The sequence below is a fragment of the Macaca fascicularis genome, chromosome 1 (genome assembly GCF_037993035.2).
Source record: "Macaca fascicularis isolate 582-1 chromosome 1, T2T-MFA8v1.1".
Taxonomy (NCBI): Eukaryota; Metazoa; Chordata; class Mammalia; order Primates; family Cercopithecidae; genus Macaca; species Macaca fascicularis.
In genome coordinates, this window is record NC_088375.1 from 105263444 (window position 1) to 105287419 (window position 23976).

At 45.2% G+C, this 23976-nt stretch overlaps 1 protein-coding gene, 1 long non-coding RNA gene and 1 pseudogene across 14 annotated transcripts in view; 1 reads left to right on the forward strand and 2 right to left on the reverse strand.

Annotated features, from left to right (window-relative positions):
- The window catches only part of GON4L (gon-4 like), a 102094-nt gene that overhangs the window by 6088 nt on the left and 72030 nt on the right, over nt 1-23976 (forward strand). For 10 of the 13 annotated variants that reach the window (XR_006692977.3, XR_001493445.4, XR_012413536.1 and 7 more), the window contains exon 3: nt 22849-23040. Coding sequence is in view for 10 of the 13 variants with exons in the window: in XM_005541506.4 (XP_005541563.3) it covers nt 22849-23040 (192 nt within the window). In the remaining 3 variants the exon portion in view is untranslated. Of the gene's footprint in view, nt 1-21214; nt 21308-22680; nt 23041-23976 lie in introns of all 13 variants that reach the window. The other 3 variants (XM_065532462.1, XM_073993013.1, XM_005541510.4) reach the window with 3 other exon arrangements.
- LOC102135105 (26S proteasome non-ATPase regulatory subunit 7 pseudogene) lies at nt 190-5811 on the reverse strand (annotated as a pseudogene).
- LOC135967919 (uncharacterized) lies at nt 17818-18468 on the reverse strand. The gene is made up of 2 exons (XR_010582228.1): nt 18329-18468; nt 17818-17968 (listed from the first exon to the last, which is right to left on the reverse strand). It is a non-coding gene; the product is annotated as an uncharacterized lncRNA (long non-coding RNA).

Sequence of the window (23976 nt, forward strand, 5' to 3'; positions counted from 1 at the left end):
GTGCCTGGCCTTAAGTCCACTTGTTCTTATTTTGTCCTACTGGTACCTTTTCAGCATGTGGTGTTTTATTGTGTCTTGTGTGTGTTTATATTGAAGAATTTTATGTTTCTGACCCTGCTGTGTTTGAAAACTGATGGAGTGCCCAAGATGAGGGAGTTTAGCATTAATCTTGATGCTGTACTGTGTTGGTCATGCACTCTCTGGCATGAGCTGCCTGAAGCACATTGTCAAAGATGAAAGCTCTTTTGGGGAAAAGTGCTCTCCTGTGAAATCATCCCTTGTCATAGCATATTACTGTATATCTACAACCTCATTCACAGTAGCTTGCATTGTTGTATTGCTTTTGGGACACCTGTGTTTTATCTGGAAATGTAGATAGAAATAGCAGTATTTTTTTTTGTATGTATTACATATTGTTTCACTGCTAATCCTCTACACAATTTTTTTAGAATAAAAAAGGGTAAATAGCTTGTGCCATTTTGCTAATTACATAGATTTGACTTTTGATCACATAAATAAAAAATAAAACAAGGCAGGACATTGTCCTGCACATAGTTGATGTGGACAAATACTTTTTATTACTTTGAAATTCTTTTTATTTTTTTTTTATTTTTTTGAGACGGAGTCTCGCTCTGTCGCCCAGCCCAGGCTGGAGTGCAGTGGCGCGATCTCGGCTCACTGCAAGCTCCGCCTCCCGGGTTCACGCCATTCTCCTGCCTCAGCCTCCCGAGTAGCTGGGACTACAGGCGCCCACAACCGCGCCCGGCTAATTTTTTGTATTTTTTTTTTAGTAGAGACGGGGTTTCACCGTGGTCTCGATCTCCTGACCTTGTGATCCGCCCGCCTCGGCCTCCCAAAGTGCTGGGATTACAGGCGTGAGCCACCGCGCCCGGCCTGAAATTCTTATTTTGATAGTTTTCTACTTAATGAGGCAAGTGTGTAAGTCTCAGTCTTTTTGAGTTCTCATTATTTAGACATAAGGAAAGGAGAAATGAAGGTTTTTCTTTATTCTCCCCATGCCTTTCCTTTTTTTCTCTTTTATTCTTTTTTTTAAAAAGTAAGAGCAGAGTATACTAGATGAGGACAACTTAAGGTGATACTGGAATTTAGGTGTTTTTACTGGAAAAAAGGCATTTCCTTTGTGATGGTTTAAAGAAAATAGTAAGGAGATAAGAATCAGTTCAACTACTTAATTCAGGAAGTCAGGAGAGATATATACAAAGCATAGGAGGGAATCAAGTTTTCTTGCTTTCTTTTTTTTTTTTTTTTTTTTTGAGACAGAGTCTCATTCTGTCGCCCAGGCTGAAGTGCAGTGGCCCCATCTTGACTCACTGCAACCTCTGCCTCCTGGGTTCAAGCAATTCTCCTGCCTCAGCCTCCCGAGTAGCTGGGATTACAGACGTGTATCACCATGTTTGGCTGATTTTTGTATTTTAGTAGAAATGGGATTTCACCATGTTGGTCAGGCTGGTTTCAAACTTCTTTTTTTTGAGACGGAGTCTCACTCTGTCGCCCAGGCTGGAGTGCAGTGGTGCGATCTCAGCTCATTGCAAGCTCTGCCTCCCGGGTTCATGCCATTCTCCTGCCTCAGCCTCCCGAGTAGCTAGGACTATAGGCGCCCGCCACCACGCTCGGCTAATTTTTTGTATTTTTAGTAAAGATGGGGTTTCACCGTGTTAGTCAGGATGGTCTCGCTCTCCTGACCTCATGATCCGCCTGCCTCGGCTTCCCAAAGTGCTGGGATTACAGGCTTGAGCCACTGCACCCGGCCTCAAAGTTTTTCAAGAGCCATGAAGGATCTCCCTAGACCGGAACATGGGAGGACGTGGGGCTGAGGCTTCTGTAGTCACTGTGCCTTCCATTACGCTGGTGGTAGACTTTTAGTAGGTGCTCAATAAATCATTTTGAGTGACTGAGACCAACTTTGGGGTAAGGATTTTGTTTTTTTTCTGCTGAGACAGAGTGTTACTCTGTTGCCCAGGCTGGAATGCAATGGTGTGATCTCGGCTCATTCCAGCCTCTGCCTCCCAGGTTCAAGCAATTCTCTTGCTTCAGCCTCCCGAATAGCTGGGATTACAGGTGGCCACCACCACACACAGCTATTTTTGCATTTTTAGTAGAGACAGGGTTTTACCATGTTTGCCAGGCTGGTCTTGAACTCCTGACCTGAGGTGACCTGCCCGCTTCGGCCTCTCAGAGTGCTGGGATTACAGTCATGAGCCACTGCACCCAGCCCAGAAATACTATTAGTAGTAGTATTATACAACTTCCTTGTATGATAAAAGACTCCACAAAAAGTATTCAACATGAATTATGATAATTCTGTAGTTTTAGTAAGCCATTGCAGTAACCTATAAAACACATTTTGATGTCTAACTTTATCTGTCAGATTTTTTTTTTGTCTGAAAATGACAGATCCTTTGTTCTGAGTTTTGATTTAAAACATATAATCTCTTATCTGTGTGACATTTAAAAGAAGCAGAAGACATAGTTCTAACCTCAGGAAGTTTAGAATCGTAATTGGGAAGACAGCCATAAGCACATACTTTTTGGAATTGGAGCTTGAAGGATTCACAGGATTTGATAGATTGTTAGGGAAGAAGTGGAAGTAGAATAGCATATTCTGCAAACATGTAGAAATGCTGTGTTTGTGTGGGAGAGTACTAAGGCTTCAGGTAGAAAGAGTAGATCCAGATTATAGAGAGCCTTGAAGCTTTCGCCTTAAGACCTTAAGATTTAGAATAGGATGCTGGCAGTAAGGGTAGAGAAGAATGGGTATACCATGGATACATTACAAAGAAATAATTAACACTGCTCAGAGATTGACATGTAAGATATCTGGAGTAGGGGATGGTGATGCATGCCTTCATGGGGAAAGTATTTAAGACTTTGAATTTGAGTTCAGATTTGGGTATGAGGTATGCAGGTGAACCTCAAAATTGGGGCTTAGCCCAAGGGGGTTCTTGGCTTTGTGCAAGGTTCATGAGCAAGCCAATAGAGAAAAAGGAAAGCAAGTTTATTAGAGCAGCAGAGTACAGGAAATGGCTGCCCCATAGACACAGCAATAGCAGCAGCCCTTGTGAATAGATAGCTATTCCTTGACTATATACTAAATAAGGGCAGGTTATTCATCAATATTCTAGAAAAGGGGCAGGGAGTTCCCAGAACCAAGAGATCCTCCCGTTTTAAACCATTTAAGGTAACTTCTAGGGGTTGCCATGGCATTTGCAAACTGTCGTGGCACTGGTGGGACTTTTCTTCTTTGTATGTATGTGTGTATGTATGTTTTTATTTATTTTTTATTTTTTTTGAGACAGAGTCTCACTCTGTTGCCCAGGCTGGAGTGTAGTGGCATGATCTTGGCTCACTACAACCTCTGCCTCCTGGGTTCAAGCGATTCTCCTGCCCCAGCCTTTCGAGTACCTGTAACTACAGGCATGCACCACCATGCTCAGCTAATTTTTTTATTGTTTTTTTTTGAGACAGAGTCTCACTCTGTTGCCCAGGCTGGAGTGCAGTGGCGCGATCTCGGTTCACTGCAACCTCCGCTTCCTGGGTTCAAGCGATTCTCCTGCCTCAGCCTCCTGAGTAGCTGGGGTTATAGGTACCCACCACCATGCCCAGCTAATTTTTGTGTTCTTAATAGAGACAGGGTTTCACCATGTTGGTCAGGCTGGTCTCGAACTCCTGACCTCGTGATCTGCTCTCTTCAGCCTCCCAAAGTGCTGGGATTACAGGCTTGAGGCACTGCACCTGGCTTTTTTTGTATTTTTAATTGAGATAGGGTTTCGCCATGTTGGCCAGGCTGGTCGTGAACTCCTGACCTCAGGTGATCTGCCTGCCTCAGCCTCCCAAAGTGCTGGGATTACAGGCATGAGCCACCACGCCCGGCCCGTTTTTATTTTTTAAAACCAATCCATTTAATTGTGTCTTTCAAGGTAAACAATATACGGAGCCTGGATCCCAAGCCTGAGAATGCTAGAGCTATGGGTGCAAAACTTGTGGTATTCTCAGAGTTAGAAGGGTTAGAACTCATGGTGTTACGAGGCAGAGAACATACGGAATTTGTGTATTCCATTTAGCGATTTTGTAAATTACCAGAAACAGACCCAAAGAGTCTTTCAAGATGGGAAAAATTCAACTCCTGGTTTTGTTTTGTTTTGTTTTGTTTTGTTTGAGACATAGTTTTGCTCTTGTTTCCCAGGCTGGAGTGCAATGGCACAATCTCAATGGCCCCTCCTCAGTTCAAGCAATTCTTCTGCCTCAGCCTCCTGAGTAGCTGGGACTACAGCTCAGCTAATTTTGTGTGCCACCATGCTCAGCTAATTTTTGTATGTTTAGTGGAGACGGGGTTTCACCATGTTGGCCAGGCTGGTCTCAAACTCGTGACCTCAAGTCATCCACCCACCTTGGCCTCTCAAAGTACTGGGATTATAGGCGTGAGCCACCATGCCTGGCCCAGGACAGCTTTTTAACAAGCAGTTAAAGTGGAAAAGAACCCCCTAGTAGCACACTGATTTAGTTTACAAATTAAAAAAGTCTGTATGTTTTACATTTTCTCCTTTTTCTCTTTATATCACTTTTTTCCTTTATCTTTCTCTTTGTCGTCTTTTGTATCCTTTTTTGCTCTCTTCTTTTTCCTATCTTTCTTCTCTACATCCCAGTTGGCAATCTTGTTGATGAGGTTGTGCAGGGTGATCACAGAATGGATCGGTGAGGCCAAGTACACCACCACCATTTGGTTATTGGTCTTCGGTAAAAGGCCTTGACAAGGGCTGGGCGCGGTGGTTCATGCCTGTATTCCCAGCATTTTGGGAGCCCGAAGAGGGTGGATCACCTGAGGTCAGGAGTTCAGGACCAGCCTGACCAACATGGAGAAACCCTGTCTCTACTAAAAATACAAAATTAGCCAGGCATGGTGGCGCATGCCTGTAATCCCAACTACTCGGGAGGCCGAGGCAGGAGAATCGCTTGAACCTGGGAGGCAGAGGTTGCGGTGAGCCGAGATCACACCATTGCACTCCAGCCTGGGCAAAAAGAGTGAAACTCCGTCTCAAAAAAAAAAAAAAAAAAGGCCTTGACAAACTCCAGTAGGCTGATGACTGGCAGCAGCTTGAAGACCTCCTGAAGCTGATGATTTGGTGGTTGGTGGACAGTTTGCCTGTGGCAACTTTTTCCAGGTAGCTTCTGATACCCAGAAGCTTGGATTTCAGTCCCTTCAAATCCAGGACCTGGTTTGTGATCCACTGGGAAAGAGTGCCCACTGTAATGTCTTTGATGTCTTGTAGCAAGTGAAAAGGAACTCCAATTTCCTTAGCTTCTCTGCTCCAGTTTCACTGGTCACATGCTCAAATGTTTTCAAGGCTGAAGTTCCATCATCATAGATTTCTCCTGAAATATATGCTTCTATAGGCAGCCCTAAGTCCTTTGGCTTCATGTCACTAGTGACCAATACTGAGTTATGACAGTATCTTTTCATGATTTCATTGAAGGCAGTGTCATTCTTGTGTAGTTTAGGGCCTGTGTGGTACCACCCAACTGTTCTTTCTCTGGCATTCATCCTCTTAAACATCCTATATGTGTTTTCCAAATAATCGTGGGCTAAAAAACAATCATCTGTGTCATCTTCATTAAAAGGGACTGCAGAACTGCTGGATACATCAAGTACTTTCATTTGCCATGACTGCAAAAGCACATGAAGAATGCATTTCTGTTTTCCAACCTTGCTGATTCTGTTGAAATGATCCACCACACTGAGCAGTATACCTGGGGGTGGACCACCACCTTCTGCATCACCAGGTCCAGCCTCATGATATACTCTGGCCACCAGGCCTGGCTCCCTGTGACCCACTGGAGTTTCTTTTAGCATGGAAATGCATTATAATTAGTGTGTAATAAGCAGTGAGAACAACCAAAGGTCACTTTTGTTGCCATCTTGGTTATAACTGGTTTTGGCTGCTTTCTTTGCTGCATCCTGTTTTGATCAGGGTTTTGTTCTTGTTTTCTTCAGCAAGGGTCTCTGGCCAGTGCTTGGAAAACAAATCCTGCTTCTGTCCTACCTCACTCCCCACATTATATACTCCCCTTCAGTCTTTTTTTTTTTTGAGACGGAGTCTCACGCTGTTGCCCAGGCTGGAGTGCAGTGGCGCGATCTCGGCTCACTGCAAGCTCCGCCTCCCGGGTTCCCGCCATTCTCCTGCCTCAGCCTCCTGAGTAGCTGGGACTACAGGTGCCCGCCACCGCGCCCGGCTAATTTTTTGTATTTTTAGTAGAGACGGGGTTTCACTGTGGTCTCGATCTCCTGACCTTGTGATCCGCCCGCCTCGGCCTCCCAAAGTGCTGGGATTACAGGCTTGAGCCACCGCGCCCGGCCTCCCCTTCAGTCTTAACAGGGTTGTAGAAGGGTGGAAGTCCATCTTCTGCAACTGCTTCCTGTTGTTTTTATGGGCATTGGCCCTGCCTAGCACTGGAGGAGTAAAAATCTCTTGATGCCTCATCTAAGGGATCAAAACAAGGATGTGTTGGAAGCCATGTGCTAGCATCATCTTCACATGGAAATTGTTGCAATCTAGAAGACACAAATGTTACAAGGAGGCTGTAGGAGGCAGGGCCAAAGACTGGTAGTTATAGGATAGCCACTGGAGGTCCTAAAAAGAGTAGAAACCAGGTGAGACTTGGGAGGGTGTTTTCTTTGTTGTTATTTTTTGGGTTTTTTTGAGACAGGATCTAGCTCTGTCACCAAGGCTGGAGTGCAGTGGTGTGATCGTGGCCCACTGCAGCTTCAACCTCCCAGGCTCAAGTGATCCTCCTGCCTTAGCCTCCTGAGTAGCTGGGAACACAGGTGTGTGCCAGCAACACCCAGCTGATTTTTAAATTTTTTTGTAGAGACAGTCTCACTATGTTGCCCGGGCTGGTCTTGACTCATCCTCTCACTTTAGCCTCCCACAGTACTGGTATTGCAGGCGTGAGCCACTGTGCCTGGCCAGGAGGGTACTTTTTATGGTCAACCAGATATAGTTGGGGTCAGTTCCCTGGTTATATATATGTAACCAGGTGGCTTGCGCTTAGAACTTTTGAGTGTTAACCTCAACCTGTCCAGAGTTGTTAATATATATGCAGCGGGTCTTATTGATAACAGTGCAGACTCCACCTTTTTCAGTCAATAAATAATCCAAGACTAGTCTGTTGTCAGGGTTACATTTGCCAGAGAGTCCAGAGATTCCTGAATTCTTCTTAATGTCTGACTTGTGTTGGTGGCCAGAGATTCTAGGGCCTGAGTTATGTTTCTTAGCGTTGACTTTTGGTATGCAAAGCCCCCCACGCGAGGCCACCACCCCTATTGCTGTCCCAATTCCTGTAAAAATTAATCCTATTGCTCTTTTACCTCTTGTTTTTCTAGGTTTTATGGGGTTATGAATGGATACCCCCTGAAGGGATAATGGTGGCCAAAATACATTCACTGGTGTTTCAACGTTTTGATAAGCAAAATAGAAAGCTATTCCTAGAAGAATAAATGGTTCCCTACAGGGTTGGAAGTGGGTGTGGGACAGGATTTCTTCCCCTAAAGGTGAACCCAGATGGGTCACAAATTGAATCCTTGCAAGGTATGCCGTGCATTTTTTTATTGCCAAACTGGGTCTATAGAGATACCTTTTCCAGGTTCCAATGCGGGTGATTGGATAGCCCTCATTTTCCACCAGAGGGTGGTACCTCCATCTTTCCAGATTAAGCAGTCGTTTCTCCCTTGCATGTATTGGTCCTGGAGGAGGCACCATGTATAGTCTCCTTGTTTACCAGTGGGATCCCATTTGCCCTCCCATGGCCTTGGGAATTTGGCCACTAGGGTTAGTTCAAAGCATCATGGGGAATTTCTGTCTCTGTGTCATTGCCACAACAATTTGTGCAAACGATAGTATCATTAGTACACTGGAGCTGTAGATACCCAGCGTCCTAGGTCCAGGTAATAGTAGGGGGGTAGGAGGGTGGTTGGAGAGGAGTCAGGTGAATCTGTTAAGTGTGGGAGAGAGCCATTTTACAAGTAGGGGCCTAGGTACCAGAGGAACACTATGGCCAATTAGGAGGTTTGGGGAGATGGCTGTGAGGTTTGCAGGTTGCACCAGAGGGTGATGCTGTCTATCCTGAGGGTGCTGATGACAGATTCCGCAATCACGCATGCTATTTCCCGATGCTATAATTCTAGAAATGTTTACTATGGAGTTTTGTTCCCATTCCACAGTGAGTTAGATTGATTAGAAGCAGGGAGCAAGAAGAACAGGGACAACTGGGTATCACACTGGGCTATAGGGTGGTCCCTATACTCAATAAGGACAAGTAAGGTGTTTCTCAGGAGGAGGTGGTTGCTACTTATCTGTCTTGTGAAATGGCAACTTTAAATCTTCCAGAGGTTTGCAGGTGTAGGTCATAGTGTCCTAGTCTTATGCCTGTAGGGATTCACAAAAAACAGGTTTGTTTAATCCAGGACAGGCGTACCTAGCTAGTGAGTCCCCGAAGTTTAACAGCAATGGGAGTGCTTAACAATACCTAATGGGGAGTGGGGGCCCTTCCATATTGATTATATTGCAATTGATCTTCAAGGGGTACTTCTTTCCAAGTTGTTTTTTTTTTTTTTTGAGATGGGGTCTTGCTCTGTTGCCCAGTCTGGAGTGCAGTGGCGCTATCTCGGCTCACTGCAACCTCTGCCTCCTGGGTTCAAGCGATTCCCCTGCCTCAGCCTCCCAAGTAGCTGGGAGTACAGGCGTGTGCCACTATGCCGAGCTAATTTTTTTGTATTTTACTAGAGATGGGGTTTCACCTTGTTGGCCAGGATGGTCTTGATCTCTTGACCTCGTGATCCACCCACTTTGGCCTCCCAGAGTGCTAGGATTACGGGTGTGAGCCACCGGCCTGGCCCTTTCCAAGTTTTTAATAGGACTAAGTTTCCTGGTTAAACAGAGCAATCTTTTCCTTTGTGGGAAAGGGCAATACTTTATTTTCATATTCTTAGAGGGCCTTTTGAACCTGGCCTCCTAAGTTCCAGAGGGGAGAGGGGAAGGTATAGTGAGGCTTGTCCAACCGCTTGTTTCTTGTCATGGCCTGAATTAGTTTTTCAAGTTTCTTTCTTTTTTCTTTTTTTTTTTTTTGAGACGGAGTTTTGCTCTGTTGCCCAGGCTGCTGGAGTGCAATGGAGCCATCTCTGCTCACTGCAAGCTCCGCCTCCTGGGTTCCTGGCTTCACGCCATTCTCCTGCCTCAGCCTCCTGAGTAGCTGGGACTACAGGTACCCGCCACCATGCCCAGCTAATTTTTTTTTTTTTTTTTTGTATTTTTAGTAGAGATGGGGTTTCACTGTGTTAGCCAGGATGGTCTCGATCTCCTGACCTCGTGATCCACCCGCCTTGGCCTCCAAAAGTTCTGAGATTACAGGCGTGAGCCACCGCACCCAGCCCCCTTTTTTTTTTTTCTGAGACGGAGTCTCATTCTGTTGCCCAGACTGCTATGCAGTGACGCAGTCTTGGCTCACTGCAACCTCCGCCTCCCGGGTTCAAGCAATTCTCCTGCCTCAGCCTCATCAAAACTAGCTGGAATTACAGGCATGTGCCACCACACCCAGCTAATTTTTGTATTTTTAGTAGAGACAAGATTTCACCATCTTGGCCAGGCTGGTCTCGAACTCCTAACCTCAAGTGATCCACCCACCTCGGCCTCCCAAAGTGCTGGGATTACAGGCGTAAGCCACTGTGCCTGTCCTATACTACATTTTTCTTAAATAACTAGTCATTCTACTACTCTAGAACAATAATTTACCATATAAGATCCTTTTTTTTCCCTGCCGAGATTTGCAGGATTCTTTCTTATGTAGAATTATTCTCTTTTCTTTATAATTTTCCTTACCAAAAATACCTCTGAACATCCATAACTTTCTTTACCTATCTCTCCCCTACTTACTGGTTCCTTTCTACCTGGTTTCATAAATTACCTTTTCAAGTCCAACCTTTAGATAACTTTTGAATTAGGCACAGTTATTCTTTTTCTCGATAAAAACGCATCTTCTTTGGTGAGTTTTATATCAACCTAGGAAGCAAGAAATCCTGAACTATCAGATATTAGGATTTTATAGATGAGAACCATTCCACAGTTTTTAAAATTTTTTATTTTATTGTAAAATGTTTCCCTATATAATATTCCTTTCTTAATTGGAAATGACCCAGGCATCCAATAAGCATCCAAAATGATTTTAAGATTTTAAATTATACAAAAAGTTCACTTACAAGCATTTATCTCATTACATTTACCTAATTTATTATTATTTATAATTTTTTTTTTTTTGAGACAGAGTCTCACGCTGTCACCCAGGTTGGAGTGCAGTGGCATAATCTTAGTTTACTGTAACCTCCGCCTCCTGGATTCAAGAGCTTGGGCCTCAGCCTTCCAAGTAGCTGGGATGCATGCACCACCACGCCTGGCTAATTTTTGTATTTTTAGTAGAGATGGGGTTTTGCCATGTTGGCCAGGCTGGTCTCAAACTGCTGACCTCAAGTGATCCACCTGCCTTGGCCACCCAAAGTGCTGGCATTACAGGTGAAGGCCACTGTGCCTAGCTAGAACTATATTAGACAAAATTGGTCATTCAAAGTTATTTCCTGGTTAACCATTTTTAAATTCTGAACATTAGGTGAACCCCTAAGTAAGAATCTTAAACACATGGGCATTTTGCCAGTAACTCAGAAGATTCAGCTATTTTCATTGAGCCAACAATCTTAAATTAGTCTTATTTATACAATTCTGAAGACATTTCTATTTCCAGCAATTATTTAATTAATTGATTTTTTGAGACAGGGTTTCTGTTTCCCTGGCTGGAGTGCAGTGGCATGATCACAGCTCACTGCAGCTTCCACCTCTTGGGGTCAAGTGATCTTCCCATCTCAGCCTCCTGAGTAGCTGGGACTATAGGTGTGTGCCACCACACCTGGCTAACTTTTTTGTTTTTAGAGATGGAGTCTCACTATGTTGCCCAGGCTGGTCCTGAACTCCTGGGCTCTAGCAGTCCTCCCACCTTAGCCCCCAAAATGTTGGGAGGTGTGAGCGGCGGCACCCAGTCTTTATTAATAATTTGAAAACAAGTTTTATTTACCAAAGGACTCATGTGAACTTGAAAAGCATTTGGACTTTATTAAAGATAGCTGGATTTAAATTATTTCTGACAATTTTGAAACCTGTTCACATGGCTAAACTTTGTTTTTTCTAATAGGTAATCCAAGGAAACTGTAGACTAGAATTTGAGTAAGGTAGTTTTCGTAACAGTTTTATTTTAAAAACCTCTTTTATGCTTTTTTTTCCCCCTTCAGCTTCAGAGGAGGAGGAGATGATTAAAAAGGGCAGGAAAGAAAAAGAGGGAAAGGAAGCAGAGTGGGGGATGAGGGGTACCTTTCCCTTTGTTTCTTTGGTGGGGGAGAGAGAAAGAGAGAGAGAGCAAGCCAGAATACTCATTGACGGATGAAGGGGCACCTTACCATGACAACTTCAAGATCAGAGATCTTGCACCCAAGACCTTGGGACTGTCCCAGGGTGGGACTCTAACCTACAATCCTAAAGAGACATGACCAGTAGAAGTATGATAAAAGAAGACGGAAGAGGTGGAAAGGGAAAGGAAGCTAGGAAAAACAGGCTCCTGTAGCAGCAAATGTGAATTGGGGAAGAGAGGAATTGTTGTTCAGGGGATGTCCTTGGAGTCCCTGAGACAGTGGAGAACTCACCCATCAGTGGAGACACCAAAAAAAAGTGTTCAGGCGGCTGCTTTTCTGTATTGCAGGGAGTCATCATCAGGTCAGAGGGTCAGGGCCTCCAGAAAAATGGGCTTGAACAGGGTATCTCATTTGGGACCCTCATTTTGAGCAGAAAGAAAAACAGACAGGAAGAGACCTGTTGCAGAAAAGAAAATTTATGATTTTAGGAGGGACTAGAAGAAGTTGCTGAAGTGGGTGCAATGACAAAGAGAGTAAGGAAAAAAATGAAACGGCACCAAATGCTGAAAAACCTGGAGTATCTAGACATTGGCCAGTGAGGGTCCCCATACCAGATGCTGAAACCTGGGGAGCATCTGGGGGTGGCCAACAGTGAGGCCCAAAGACATGAGACCTAACACAGTTGGGGCCACAGAACAATGTGACTCTGACATCCCGGAGTCAGCACAAAGGAATACCTCTCAAAATAACAAAAGCCTGCCTTACATGGAATAGAAAGAACTATCCAAATTGCTGAAACAGAGACTACAAACATGACAACAGGATAAACATAAGTATGCATTTAGGCACTAAGAGCAGAAAAGTAAAATGACAGGTCATTAGAAGCTAAAGAGAAAGGTCCAAGAGAGAAGGTGACAAAGTAAATTACAAAGGACATAGATGCCCAGGTGTGCTTCTGTCTGGGGCACCCAGATGATGAGGGATAATGAACTGCCTAACAACCTAGAGATACCATTCCCATTTCCTGATTGATTTGAAAAGGTAAAGGGAGAGAGAAGAGAGTGAAAGAGAAAGTAAATCAGTTAACACCACATTGGCCAGGCGCGGTGGCTCACGCCTGTAATCCCAGCTCTTTGGGAGGCCGAGGTGGGCGGATCACGAGGTCAGATCGAGACCATCCTGGCTAACACGGTGAAACCCCATCTCTACTAAAAATACAAAAAAATTAGCTGGGCGTGGTGGCGGGCGCCTGTAGTCCCGGCTACTTGAGAAGCTGAGGCAGCAGAATGGCGTGAACCCGGGAGGCGGAGCTTACAGTGAGCCGAGATCGCGCCACTGCACTCCAGCCTGTGCAACAGAACAAGACTCCATCTCAAAAAAAAAAAAGAACACCACATCGGCCAGGCGTGGTGGCTCACGCCTGTAATCCCAGCACTTTGGGACGCCGAGGTGGGTGGATCACGAGGTCAGGAGCTCAAGACCCACCTGGCCAATGTCTCTACTAAAAATAAAAAAATTAGCCAGGCATGGTGGCAGACACCTGTCATCCCAGCTACTCGGGAGGCTGAAGCAGGAGAATCGCTTGAACCCGGGAGGCGGAGGTTGCAGTGAACTGAGATCGTGCCACAGCACTCCACCCTGGGTGGCAGAGCAAGATGCCATCTCAAAAAAAACCCAAAAAACAAAACACACATTGAGGGGGAACAAAGGGGACACTCACCTTTTCGTGGAGGCCAAATGGTGCCAGTCAGTCTTTGGGTTCAAGCAATTCTTGTGCCTCAGCCTCCTAAGTACCTGGGATTACAGGTGTGCACCACCGTGGCTGGCTAATTTTTTGTATTTTTAGTAGAGCCGGGGTTTTGCTGTGTTGCCCAGACTAGTATTGAACTCCTGAGCTCAGGCAATCCACCTGCCTTGGCCTCCCAAAGTGCTAGGATTACAGGTGTGAGCCACAGTGCTCAACCCAATCAGTTTTAATTTAGGGTCTGGCTAGAGGGCTCCCTCAGTTCCCTTTGGCTTATTATTGATCCCTTCATAGTCACCAAGGAATGATGCAGGTGAACCCCAAATTGGGGCTCAGCCCAGGAGGGTTCTTGGCTTTGCAATGGAAGGAATCATGACTGAACCAACAGAGTGAATTAAAAGTAAGTTTATTAGAGAAACAGAGGAAGGGAAATGGCTGCTCCATAAGAAAGAGAAGTAGCAGCAGCAGCAGCCCTGTGGATTGCTGGCTAGCTGTATATATACAAAGACAACAAGGAAAAAATATGTAACGGTGCCAAATGTCAAAATACCCAGAGTATCCAGGCATCAGCCCATGAGAGTCCCCATACCAAATACCGAAAATCCCAGAGCATCTAGGGGGTGGCCAACAGTGACCCCCCCAAAGGCATGAGATCTATATGGCCATATATATATGGGTATACTTTGATTATATGCTAAATAAGGGGCGGATTGTTAATGGATTTTCTGGAAAAGGGGTGAGGAGTTCCCAGAACTGAGAGTCCCTCCCCTTTTAAACCATATAAGGTAACATCTGGGGGTTGCCATGGCATTTGTAAACTGTCATGGTGCTGGTGGGAGGTTCTTTTAGCATGCAGATGTGAGGAGGGCAACAGGAGGTGGCTTTCATCACCATCTTGCTTTTAGCTGGTTCTGGCCAGTTTTTTGATCAGCTCCTGTTTTGTTCAGCGGGGTCTTTTGAACAATGCTTGGAAAACAAGTCCTGCTGATCTCCTACCTCAAATGGAATGTGAGGTGACAATAGGGCCAGCAAGCAAAAATAGAAATGTGAGATTGAAATTTAGTAAGAGGCAAGGACTAGAAATGTTCACAGTGTTAGTCATGGTTCTTCTCCATGGAAACAGACATGGAGGGGGAAGAACAGTGGATTAAAGAAAACCTTGCATTGAGGGGAAGATAACAGAGAAGGAACAACTGGAGAAGTAGTAGTAAAAGTGAAAAGAGGAAGGAGAGCTTTAAGAACAAGGTACTTTAAAATTTAGTAGCAAAGGAGGGATAAGGATAATACCTGAGAAAAAGGTTACATTTGAAGATTGATGATCTTGGAGAGTAGATTCAGGAGTTTGTTGAGGAAAGGACATTATATGAAGGATTTAAAGAGGAAGGAATGTGGCTGGGAACAGTGGCTCACACCTGTAATCCCAACACTTTGGAAGGCCAAGGTGTGGGGATCTTGTGGCCAGGAGTTCAAGAACAGCCTGGGCAACATAGCTAGGTTCCATCTCTACAGAAAACTTTTTTTTTTTTTTTTCTTTTTGAGACGGAGTCTCTCTCTGTTGCCCAGGCTGGAGTGCAGTGGCGCAGTCTCAGCTCACTGCAAGCTCTACCGCCCGGGTTCAAGTGATTGTCCTGCCTCAGCCTCCCGAGTAGCTGGGACTACAGGCGCCCGCCACCACGCCCGACTAATTTTTTGTATTTTTAGTGGAGAAGGGGTTTTACCGTGTTAGCCAGGATGGTCTCCATCTCCTGACCTCGTGATCTGCCCACCTTGGCCTCCCAAAGTGCTGGGATTACAGGTGTGAGCCACTGCCCCAGCCCAGAAAACTTTTAAAAATTAGCCAAGTGTGGTGGTGCATACCTGTAGTCCCAGCTACTCAGGAGGTTGAAACAGGGACAGTTTGAGCCCAGGAGTTCAAGGTTTCGGTGAGATCTCATTGCATCACTGCACTCCAGCCTGGGTGACAGAGCAAGACCTTGTCTGTACAAAAAAGGAAAAAAGAGGAGGAATGAAACACCAGAGATTTCTTTCCTCCCTCTCGCCCATCCCTGTCCTCCCCTCCTCCCCCCCTTCCTCCCTTCCTCCCTTCCTCCCTTCCTCCCCTCCTCCCCTCCTCCCCTCCTCCCCTCTTCCCCTCCTCCCCTCCCCGTCCCCTGTCGCCCAGGCTGGAGTGCAGTGGCACTATCTCGGCTCACTGCGAGCTCCGCCTCCCGGGTTCACGCCATTCTCCTGCCTCAGCCTCCCGAGTAGCTGTGACTACAGGTGCCCGCCACCTCGCCCGGCTAGTTTTTTTGTATTTTTTAGTAGAGACGGGGTTTCACCGTGTTAGCCGGGATGGTCTCGATCTCCTGACCTCATGATCCACCCGTCTCGGCCTCCCAAAGTGCTGGGATTACAGGCTTGAGCCACTGCGCCTGGCCTTTTTTTTTTTTTTGAGACGGAGTCTTGCTCTGTCGCCCAGGCTGGAGTGCAGTGGCCGGATTTTGGCTCACTGCAAACTCTGCCTCCCGAGTTCACACCATTCTCTTGTCTCAGCCTGCCAAGTAGCTGGGACTATAGGCGCCCACCACCATACCCGGCTAATTTTTTGTATTTTTAGTAGAGATGGGGTTTCCCTATAGCCAGGATGGTCTTGATCTCCTGACCTTCTGCCCGCCTCAGCCTCCCAAAGTGTTGGGATTACAGGCGTGAGCCACCGTACCCAGCCTTCGTTCCTTTTTTTGCGGTGGGGGAATGGGCGATGATAAATAGCTAGAGAAGGCAGCAAGATTATTGAATATTTTTTCAAGATAAGTTGTCAGAAGGAACTGGAGGAAATTATAATATTAAAATGCTAGAGAAGGAATGGATAAATAACTATGGGTTCATAGTCACTCAGTTATTGATAAGTGTAATTAAGAGATATTTAAAATCAGTTTACAGATACCCAGATTTAGATAAACATTTATGGTTTAGTATTATCTGTTATATCACTCCCCTTCATTCATCTGGAGAATCGAAAATTGATTCTACTACTTTGCACTTTGATTAGTTGTATATACAAGTAATAGCAATAAAAGTACACTGTGAGAGTCTCTCCAGAATTTTTCTTTAACTTTTTTACTTTTTGTAACACAAAACAGGAAGAAAGAAAGATTGACAATTCATATATATCTACTTTGGAAAATATTGAAAACTTTAAAGGTGAAAATAAAAATCACCCATAACCTTGCTGTTTAGTACATGTTCTTTTTGTTGTTTTACTTTATTTTATTTTATTTATTTATTTATTTTTTTTTTTGAGATGGAGTCTTGCGCTGTCACCCAGGCTGGAGTGCAGTGGCCGGATCTCAGCTCACTGCAAGCTCCGCCTCCCGGTTCACGCCATTCTCCTGACTCAGCCTCCCGAGTAGCTGGGACTACAGGCGTCCGCCACCTCGGCCGGCTAGTTTTTTGTATTTTTTAGTAGAGACGGGGTTTCACCGTGTTAACCAGGATGGTCTCGATCTCCTGACCTCGTGATCCGCCCGTCTCGGCCTCCCAAAGTGCTGGGATTACAGGCTTGAGCCACCGCGCCCGGCCTGTTTTACTTTATTTTAAATAACATTTTAATTTTGTGATTATGAATGCAGCAGCATCATATACACTGTAGAAAAAAATGAAAATACTGCATAGAAAAGATAGTTGGATTATTTTGAAGTATTGACATTTTGTTACAATCGATACCTTTTTTTGTTGTTGTTTGTTTGTTTTTGAGACGGAGTCTTGCTGTGTCACCCAGGCTGGAGTGCAGTGGCGTGATCTCAGTTCACTGCAACCTCTGCTTCCTGGGTTCAAGCGTTTCTCCTGCCTCAGCCTCCTGAGTAGCTGAGATTACAGGCTCCTGCCACCACACCTGGCTAATTTTTGTAGTTTTAATAAAGACGGGGTTCCACTATGTTGGTCAGGCTGGTCTCGAACTCCTGACCTTGTGATCCACCTGCGTAGGCCTCCAAAAGTGCTGGGATTATGGTGTGAGCCACTGCGCCTGGCGATACATTGTTAAATCATGTTTCTTTTTTCTTTTTTTGAGAAGGAGTCTCACTCTGTTGCCCAGGTTGGAGTGTAGTGGCATGATCTTAGCTCACTGCAACCTTCACCTCCTCAGCTCAGTTGATTCTCTTGCCTCAGCCTCCCAAGTAGCTGGGATTACAGGCACGTGCCACTGCGCCTGGCTAATTTTTGTATTTTTAGAAGAGACAGGGTTTTGCCGTGTTGGCCAGGCTCGTCTTGAACTCCTGATCTCAAGTGATCCACCCACCTCGGCCTTCCAAAGTGTTAGGATTACAGGCTGGAGTGCAGTGGCACGATGTCGGCTCACTGCAAGCTCTGCCTTCTGGGTTTGCATTGCCCAGCCTAAATCATGTTTCTTGACTGCAGGTGTTAGTGTTTAAACTTTTTTTTTTTTTTTTTTGAAGAGATGAAGTCTCACTCTGTCATCCGGGCTATAGTCTAGTGGTACAATCATAGCTCACTGCAGCTTCTAACTCCTGGGCTGAAATGATCCTACCAAGTCACTGGGACTATAGGCAGGAGCCACATCATCCAGCTAAAAAAAATGGGACTGCAAACCTGCACGACCACACGCAGCTGCTGCTTCTTCTTTTTTTTTTTTTTTTTGACTTTTTGCAGACACAAGGTCTCTATAAGTTGCCCAGCATGGAAATGTTTTTTGTTTGTTTGTTTAACCGGTGAGGTCTCATAATTCACTGCAACCTAGAATTCCTGGCCTTAAGTGATCCTGCTGCCTCAGCCTCCTAAAGTGCTGGGATTACAGGTGTGAGCCACTGGGCTTAGCTAGAAATGACTTTTTATTTATTTATTTATTTTTAGAGAGACAGAGTCTTACTGTGTAGCCCAGGCTAGAGTGCAGTAGTACAATAATGGCTCACTACAACCTCTAACTCTTGACTTCCAGTAATCCTCCTGCCTTGGCCTCCCAAAACACTGGAATTACAGGCATGAAGCCACAAATGACTTTTTTTTTTAGACAGGTTCCCACTGTGTTACCTAGGCTGGAGTACAGCGGTGTTACCTAGGCTGGAGTACAGCGGTGTGATCGCGGCTTACTGTTACCTTGACCTCCCAGGCTCAAGTGACTCTCCCACCTCAGCCTCCCAAGTAGCCAGGACTACAGGTGCGCACTACCATGCCTGGCTGATTTTTGTATTTTTTGTCAAGACAACGTTTCACCACATTAGCCAGGCTGGTGTCAAACTCCTGAGCTCAAGTGACCTGTGCACCTCAGCCTCCCAAAGTGCTGGGATTACAGCTGTGAGCCACCATGCCCAGCCCACAAATGACTTTTTAAACAAGCATACCAGAACTTTAAAATCTAAGCAAGTATTGCCCCTCAAAACACAGAGGTTCACTTTGGTAGGCAGAGCCTCCTCTACTGACGTTTTTACTACTTAAAAAATATTTGGGGTCAGGAATGGTGGCTCACACCTATTCCTGTACATTGGGAGGCTGAGGTGGGAGGATTGCTTAAGGGCAGGAGTACAATACCAGACTTGGCAACATAGTGAGACCCCATCTCTACAAAAATAAAATAAAATTAGCTGGGCATGGTGGCAGGAACCTGTAGTCTCAGCTACTTGGGAGGCTGGGGCGGAAGGATCACTTGAGCCCAGGAGGTTGAGGCCAGAGTGAGCTGAGATCACACAACTGCACTGCAGCCTAGGGGACAGAGCAAGACCCTGTCTCAGCAACAACAAAGAATTGGAACTACTTGACCAACCACGGTGGCTCGTGCTTGTAATCCCAGCACTTTGGGAGGCGGAGGTGGGCAGATCACCTGAGGTCAGGAGTTCAAGACCAGCCTGACCAATATAGAGAAACCCCATCTCTACTAAAAATACAAAATTAGCTGGGTGTGCTGGTACATCCCTGTCATCCCAGCTACTCAGGAGGCTGAGCCAGAAGAATCTCTTGAATCCGGGAGGCGGAGGTTGCGGTGAACCAAGATCATGCCATTACACTCCAGCTTGGGCAACAAGAGTGGAACTCTGTCTCAAGAAAAAAAAAAAAACCCAGGAAAAATAATTGGAACTACTTTTTAAACTGTCCCTGCAGGACTGGGTGCGTTGGCTCATGCCTGTAATCCCAGCACTTTGGGAGGCGTAGTGGGGCAGATTACTTGAGGTCAGGAGTTTGAGACCAGCCTGCCTAACATGGTGAAACCCTGTCTCTACTAAAAATACAAAAATTAGCCAGGCGTGGTGACATATGCATGTAATCCCAGCTACTTGGGAGGCTGAGGCAGGAGAATTGCTTGAGCCTGGGAGGTGGAGGTTGCAGTGACCCAAGATTGTGCCACTGTACTTCAGCCTGACCCACAGCGAGACTCTGTCTGGAAAAAAAAAAATCTGTCCCTGCAAACACATTATCAGCTGCACCACAAAATCATTTTTCATACTCTACATAGAGGAAATGTTCCTTTTTTCTACAACTTTTTTTTCTCTCTGACTCCACAATGCTTTTCAACTTAATTCCCCTTCCCTGAGCCCTTTAGGACCCCACCTTCCTTTATAGATATGCTGGACGCTAAAAGACCTCAGAAAGAGAAGCTGAGCAGGGTAAGAGAAATAGAGAAAGCAAAACCTTATTCAGAGCATATCTGTAACTTATTTACTGCCAATCTAAGAACTCTGTGTTGATAACATCAAAAATTATTTTTTTTTAATTTATATTTATTTGTTTATTTTTTGGAGACAGTGCCTCACTCTGTTGCCCAGGCTGGAATGCAGTGGTTCGACCTCTGCTCACTGCAACCTCTGCCTCCCAGGTTCAGGTGATTCTTGTGCCTCCTGAATAGCTGGGATTACAGGCACCGGCCACCACGCCTGGCTAATTTTTTGTATTTTAGTAGAGACGAGGTTTCACCGTGTTACCCAGCATGGTCTCTAACTCCTGAGCTCAGGCGATTAGCCCACCTTAGCCTCCCAAAGTGCTGGGATTACAGGTGTGAACCACCACGGCTGGCCGATCATCACATCAAAATTAGCTGAGAACAGTACAGATCAACTAATTATAAGCTAAAATCATGCTACTCACTTTTAGGAGGCAAAGAAAGAAGAAGCATAAGTGGAAATTAGGGTATGTAAGTCAAATTTAGAAGAACGAGTAAAATTCTATTAGAATAAACACCATTAAAACGGAAGATTTAGCTGGATGGTGTGATGGAAGTAAGCTATAACAATGCCACTGCACTCCAGGCTAGGCGACAGAGTGAGACCCAAGTATAAAGACTGGCTATGTGTTTTGAAAGAAAATGTTCAACTAAGTAGTGCACAAACTAGGGAAAAAATTCGGGAATAGAACAAGTACACAGTGAAAATTTAGGTGTCCTTTCACTCTGTACTCTTGCTCCCCAAGTCTTCTTCCCAGGTAACTTTTAAACAATTTTTTTGTGTATAGTCCAGGGATATTCTGTATATATGCAAGCTGTTTCCTTGATAGCCTGATTTCTGATATTTACTTTTTACTTTTTTTTTTTTTTTTTTGATATAGAGTCTCGCTCTGTCGCCCAGGCTGGAGTTTAATGGCGCAATCTCGGCACACTGCAACCTCCGCCTCCTGGGTTCAACATGTTCTCCTACCTCAGCCTCCCAAGTAGCTGGGATTACAGATGCCTGCCACCTTGCCTGGCTAATTTTTTGTATTTTTAGTAGAGATGGGGTTTTGCCATGTTGGCCAAGCTGGTCTCGAACTCCTGACTTCAAGTAATCCACCCATCTTGGCCTCCCAAAGTGCTGGGATTACAGGCATGAGCCATTGTGCCCAGCATTCTTTTTTTGTTTGTTTGTTTTGTTTGAGATGGAGTTTTGCTCTGTTGCCCAGGCTGGAGTGAAGTGGCACTGTCTTGGCTCACTGCAACCTCTGCCTCCCAGGTTCAAGCGATTCCCCTGCCTTAGCCTCCCAAGTAACTGGGATTACAGGTGCCTGCCACCATGCCTGGCTTATTTTTGTGTGTTTTTTTTTTTTTTTTACAGCCAAGGTTTCATCATGTTGGCCAGGCTGGTCTCCAACTCCTGACCTCAAGTGATCTGCCTACCTCAGCCTCCCAAAATGCTGAGATTACAGATGTGAGCCACTGCGCCCAGCCTACTTTTAATACTACATGAATATTTCTTTGCGTGTGTGTGTGTGTGTGTGTGTGTGTGAGAGAGAGAGAGAGAGAGACAGTATCTTGCTCTGACACCCAGGCTGGAGTGCAATGGCATGTTCACAGCTCACTGCAGCCTTGAACTCCAGGGCCCAAGTGATTCTCCCACCACACCCTCCTAAGTAGCTGGGACCACAGGTGTGTATCCCCACACCCAGCTAATTTTAGAGCCCCTCACTTTTGTAGAGACAAGGTGTCTCCTTATGTTGCCCAGGCTGGTCCCAAACTCCTGGATCCTGGCTCAAGCAATCTTCCTGCCTTGGCTTCCCAAAGTAATGGGATTACAGGTGTGAGCCACCTGGCCTAGCCTAATTTTTAAAAATTTTTATTTTTAGTAGAGACAAAGCCTCGATATGTTGCTCAGACTGGTTTCAAACTCCTGGGCTCAAGTGATCCTCCTGCCTCGGCCTCCCAAAGTGCTGGGATTATAGTCATGAGCCACCTAATGACTATAAGCACCTGGCTTTTGGCCGGGCGCGGTGGCTCAAGCCTGTAATCCCAGTACTTTGGGAGGCCGAGACGGGCGGATCACGAGGTCAGGAGATCGAGACCATCCTGGCTAACACGGTGAAACCCCATCTCTACTAAAAAATACAAAAAATTAGCCGGGCAAGGTGGCGGGCTCCTGTAGTTCCAGCTACTCGGGAGGCTGAGGCAGGAGAATGGCGGGAACTCGGGAGGCGGAGCTTGCCCTGAGCTGAGATCCGGCCACTGCACTACTCCAGCCTGGGCGACAGAGCGAGACTCCGTCTCAAAAAAAAAAAAAAAAAAAAAAAAAAAAAAAAAAGCACCTGGCTTTTTTTTGCACGACAGGGTCTTGCTGCATCGCCCAGTCTGGAGTGCAGTGGTGCAGTCATATCTCCCTGTAACCTCAAAATCCTGGCCTCAAGCCATCCTCCCAGCTCAGTTCCCCAAATAACTAGGACTATAAGCATGCACCGTCACCCCGTTTTTCTTTGTCTTTTTAATGCTATCCTCACCTACTCCCCCGACAAAGGGAGTGTTTATGAAGTGTTGAGGTGAGAAAGTTGTCTAATGGACTGTAGAAGCATATATTTACAATTTTATGGTGACAGTTACTCTTCTGCTCTGTCAAATTGATTTACAAAGTCAGGGCATTTTATAATTATAGTTGATGAAATGTGGTTTTAATGGTCATCTATATAAAATGTCATCAGGAATTTCCTCTACAATTATGAGTCTGATTTTTCGTAGGAAAAAATACAAAACTGAAAGCATGTTAGAAACCAAAAGACCTTAGCAATTACCTAGTTTATCTCCCTGACTTTACAGATGAGTAAATTGGATCTGAGCTTTGATTTAAGAAAGGAAAATGCCTGTATAGTAAATGCTTAATTCATGAAGTTGTCTACCTAGAAAGACTATAATAAGACACTGAATTCTACAACAGAGTATGATTCAGAATGGTCAAAGTGTGGAGCAATATTTGTGATTCTTCAGGGAAACCTCAAATGCATTCTGAAGGGGAGATACCTTCACTGCCATCAGGCAGCCAATCTGCAAAACCAGTAAGCCAGCCCAGGAAATCAACCCAGCCAGATGTTTGTGCTTCTCCTCAAGAAAAGCCACTCAGGACTCTGTTTCACCAACCTGAGGAAGAGACAGAAGATGGTGGACTCTTCATTCCAATGGGTAGGCTTTCTTCTTTTTAATTAAATGAAACATCTTTATTGAAGTATAATATGTAGAAAACTGCACATATCCTAAGATATCCTGAATTCACTATATTTTCACAAATTTAATACACCCTTGTAAGCAGGACCCAGATCGAGATACAGAATGTTATCAGTACCCAGAAGTCCATCTTGTCTTCCCTTTCAGTTACCCTCTACCCAGAGGTTAACCACTATCCTGATGTCTAGCAGCATATATTGGTTCAATTTTTTTTTTTTATTTTCCTTTTGAGACGGAGTTTCGTTCTTGGCTGGAGTACAGGGGCTTGATCTTGGCTCACTGCAACTGTTGCCTCCTGGGTTCAAATGATTCTCCTGCCTCAGCCTCCAGAGTAGCTGGGATTACAGGCGCCTGCCACCACACCCAGCTAATTTTTGTGTTTTTAGTAGAGACATGGTTTTGCTATGTTGGCCAGGCTGGTCTCGAACTCCTGACTTCAGGTGATCCAACCACCTTGGCTTCACAAAGTGCTGGGATTACAGGTGTGAGCCATTGCGCCCAGCCAGTTGTTTTGTCTTTTTGTCTTTTATTTGAATGGAATCATGTGTGTACGTTTTATAACTGCCTTTTTTTTTTTTTTTTTGAAGACAGGGTCTCACTCTGTCACTCAGACTGGAGTGTAGTGGTGCCATCACAGCTCACTGTGGCCTTGACCTCCTGGGTTAAAGTGATCTTTTTGTCTCAGCCCTGAGTAGCTGGGACTGTAAGCGCGTGCTATCACGGCCAGCTAATATTTTTTTTCTTTTTTTTTGAGATAGAATCTTGCTTTGTTGCCCAGGCTACTGGAATGCAGTGGCTTGATCTCAGCTCACTGCAACCTCCACCTCCTGGGTTCAAGCAATTCTTCTGCTTCAGCATCCCTAGCAGCTGGGATTACAGGCACCTGCCATCATG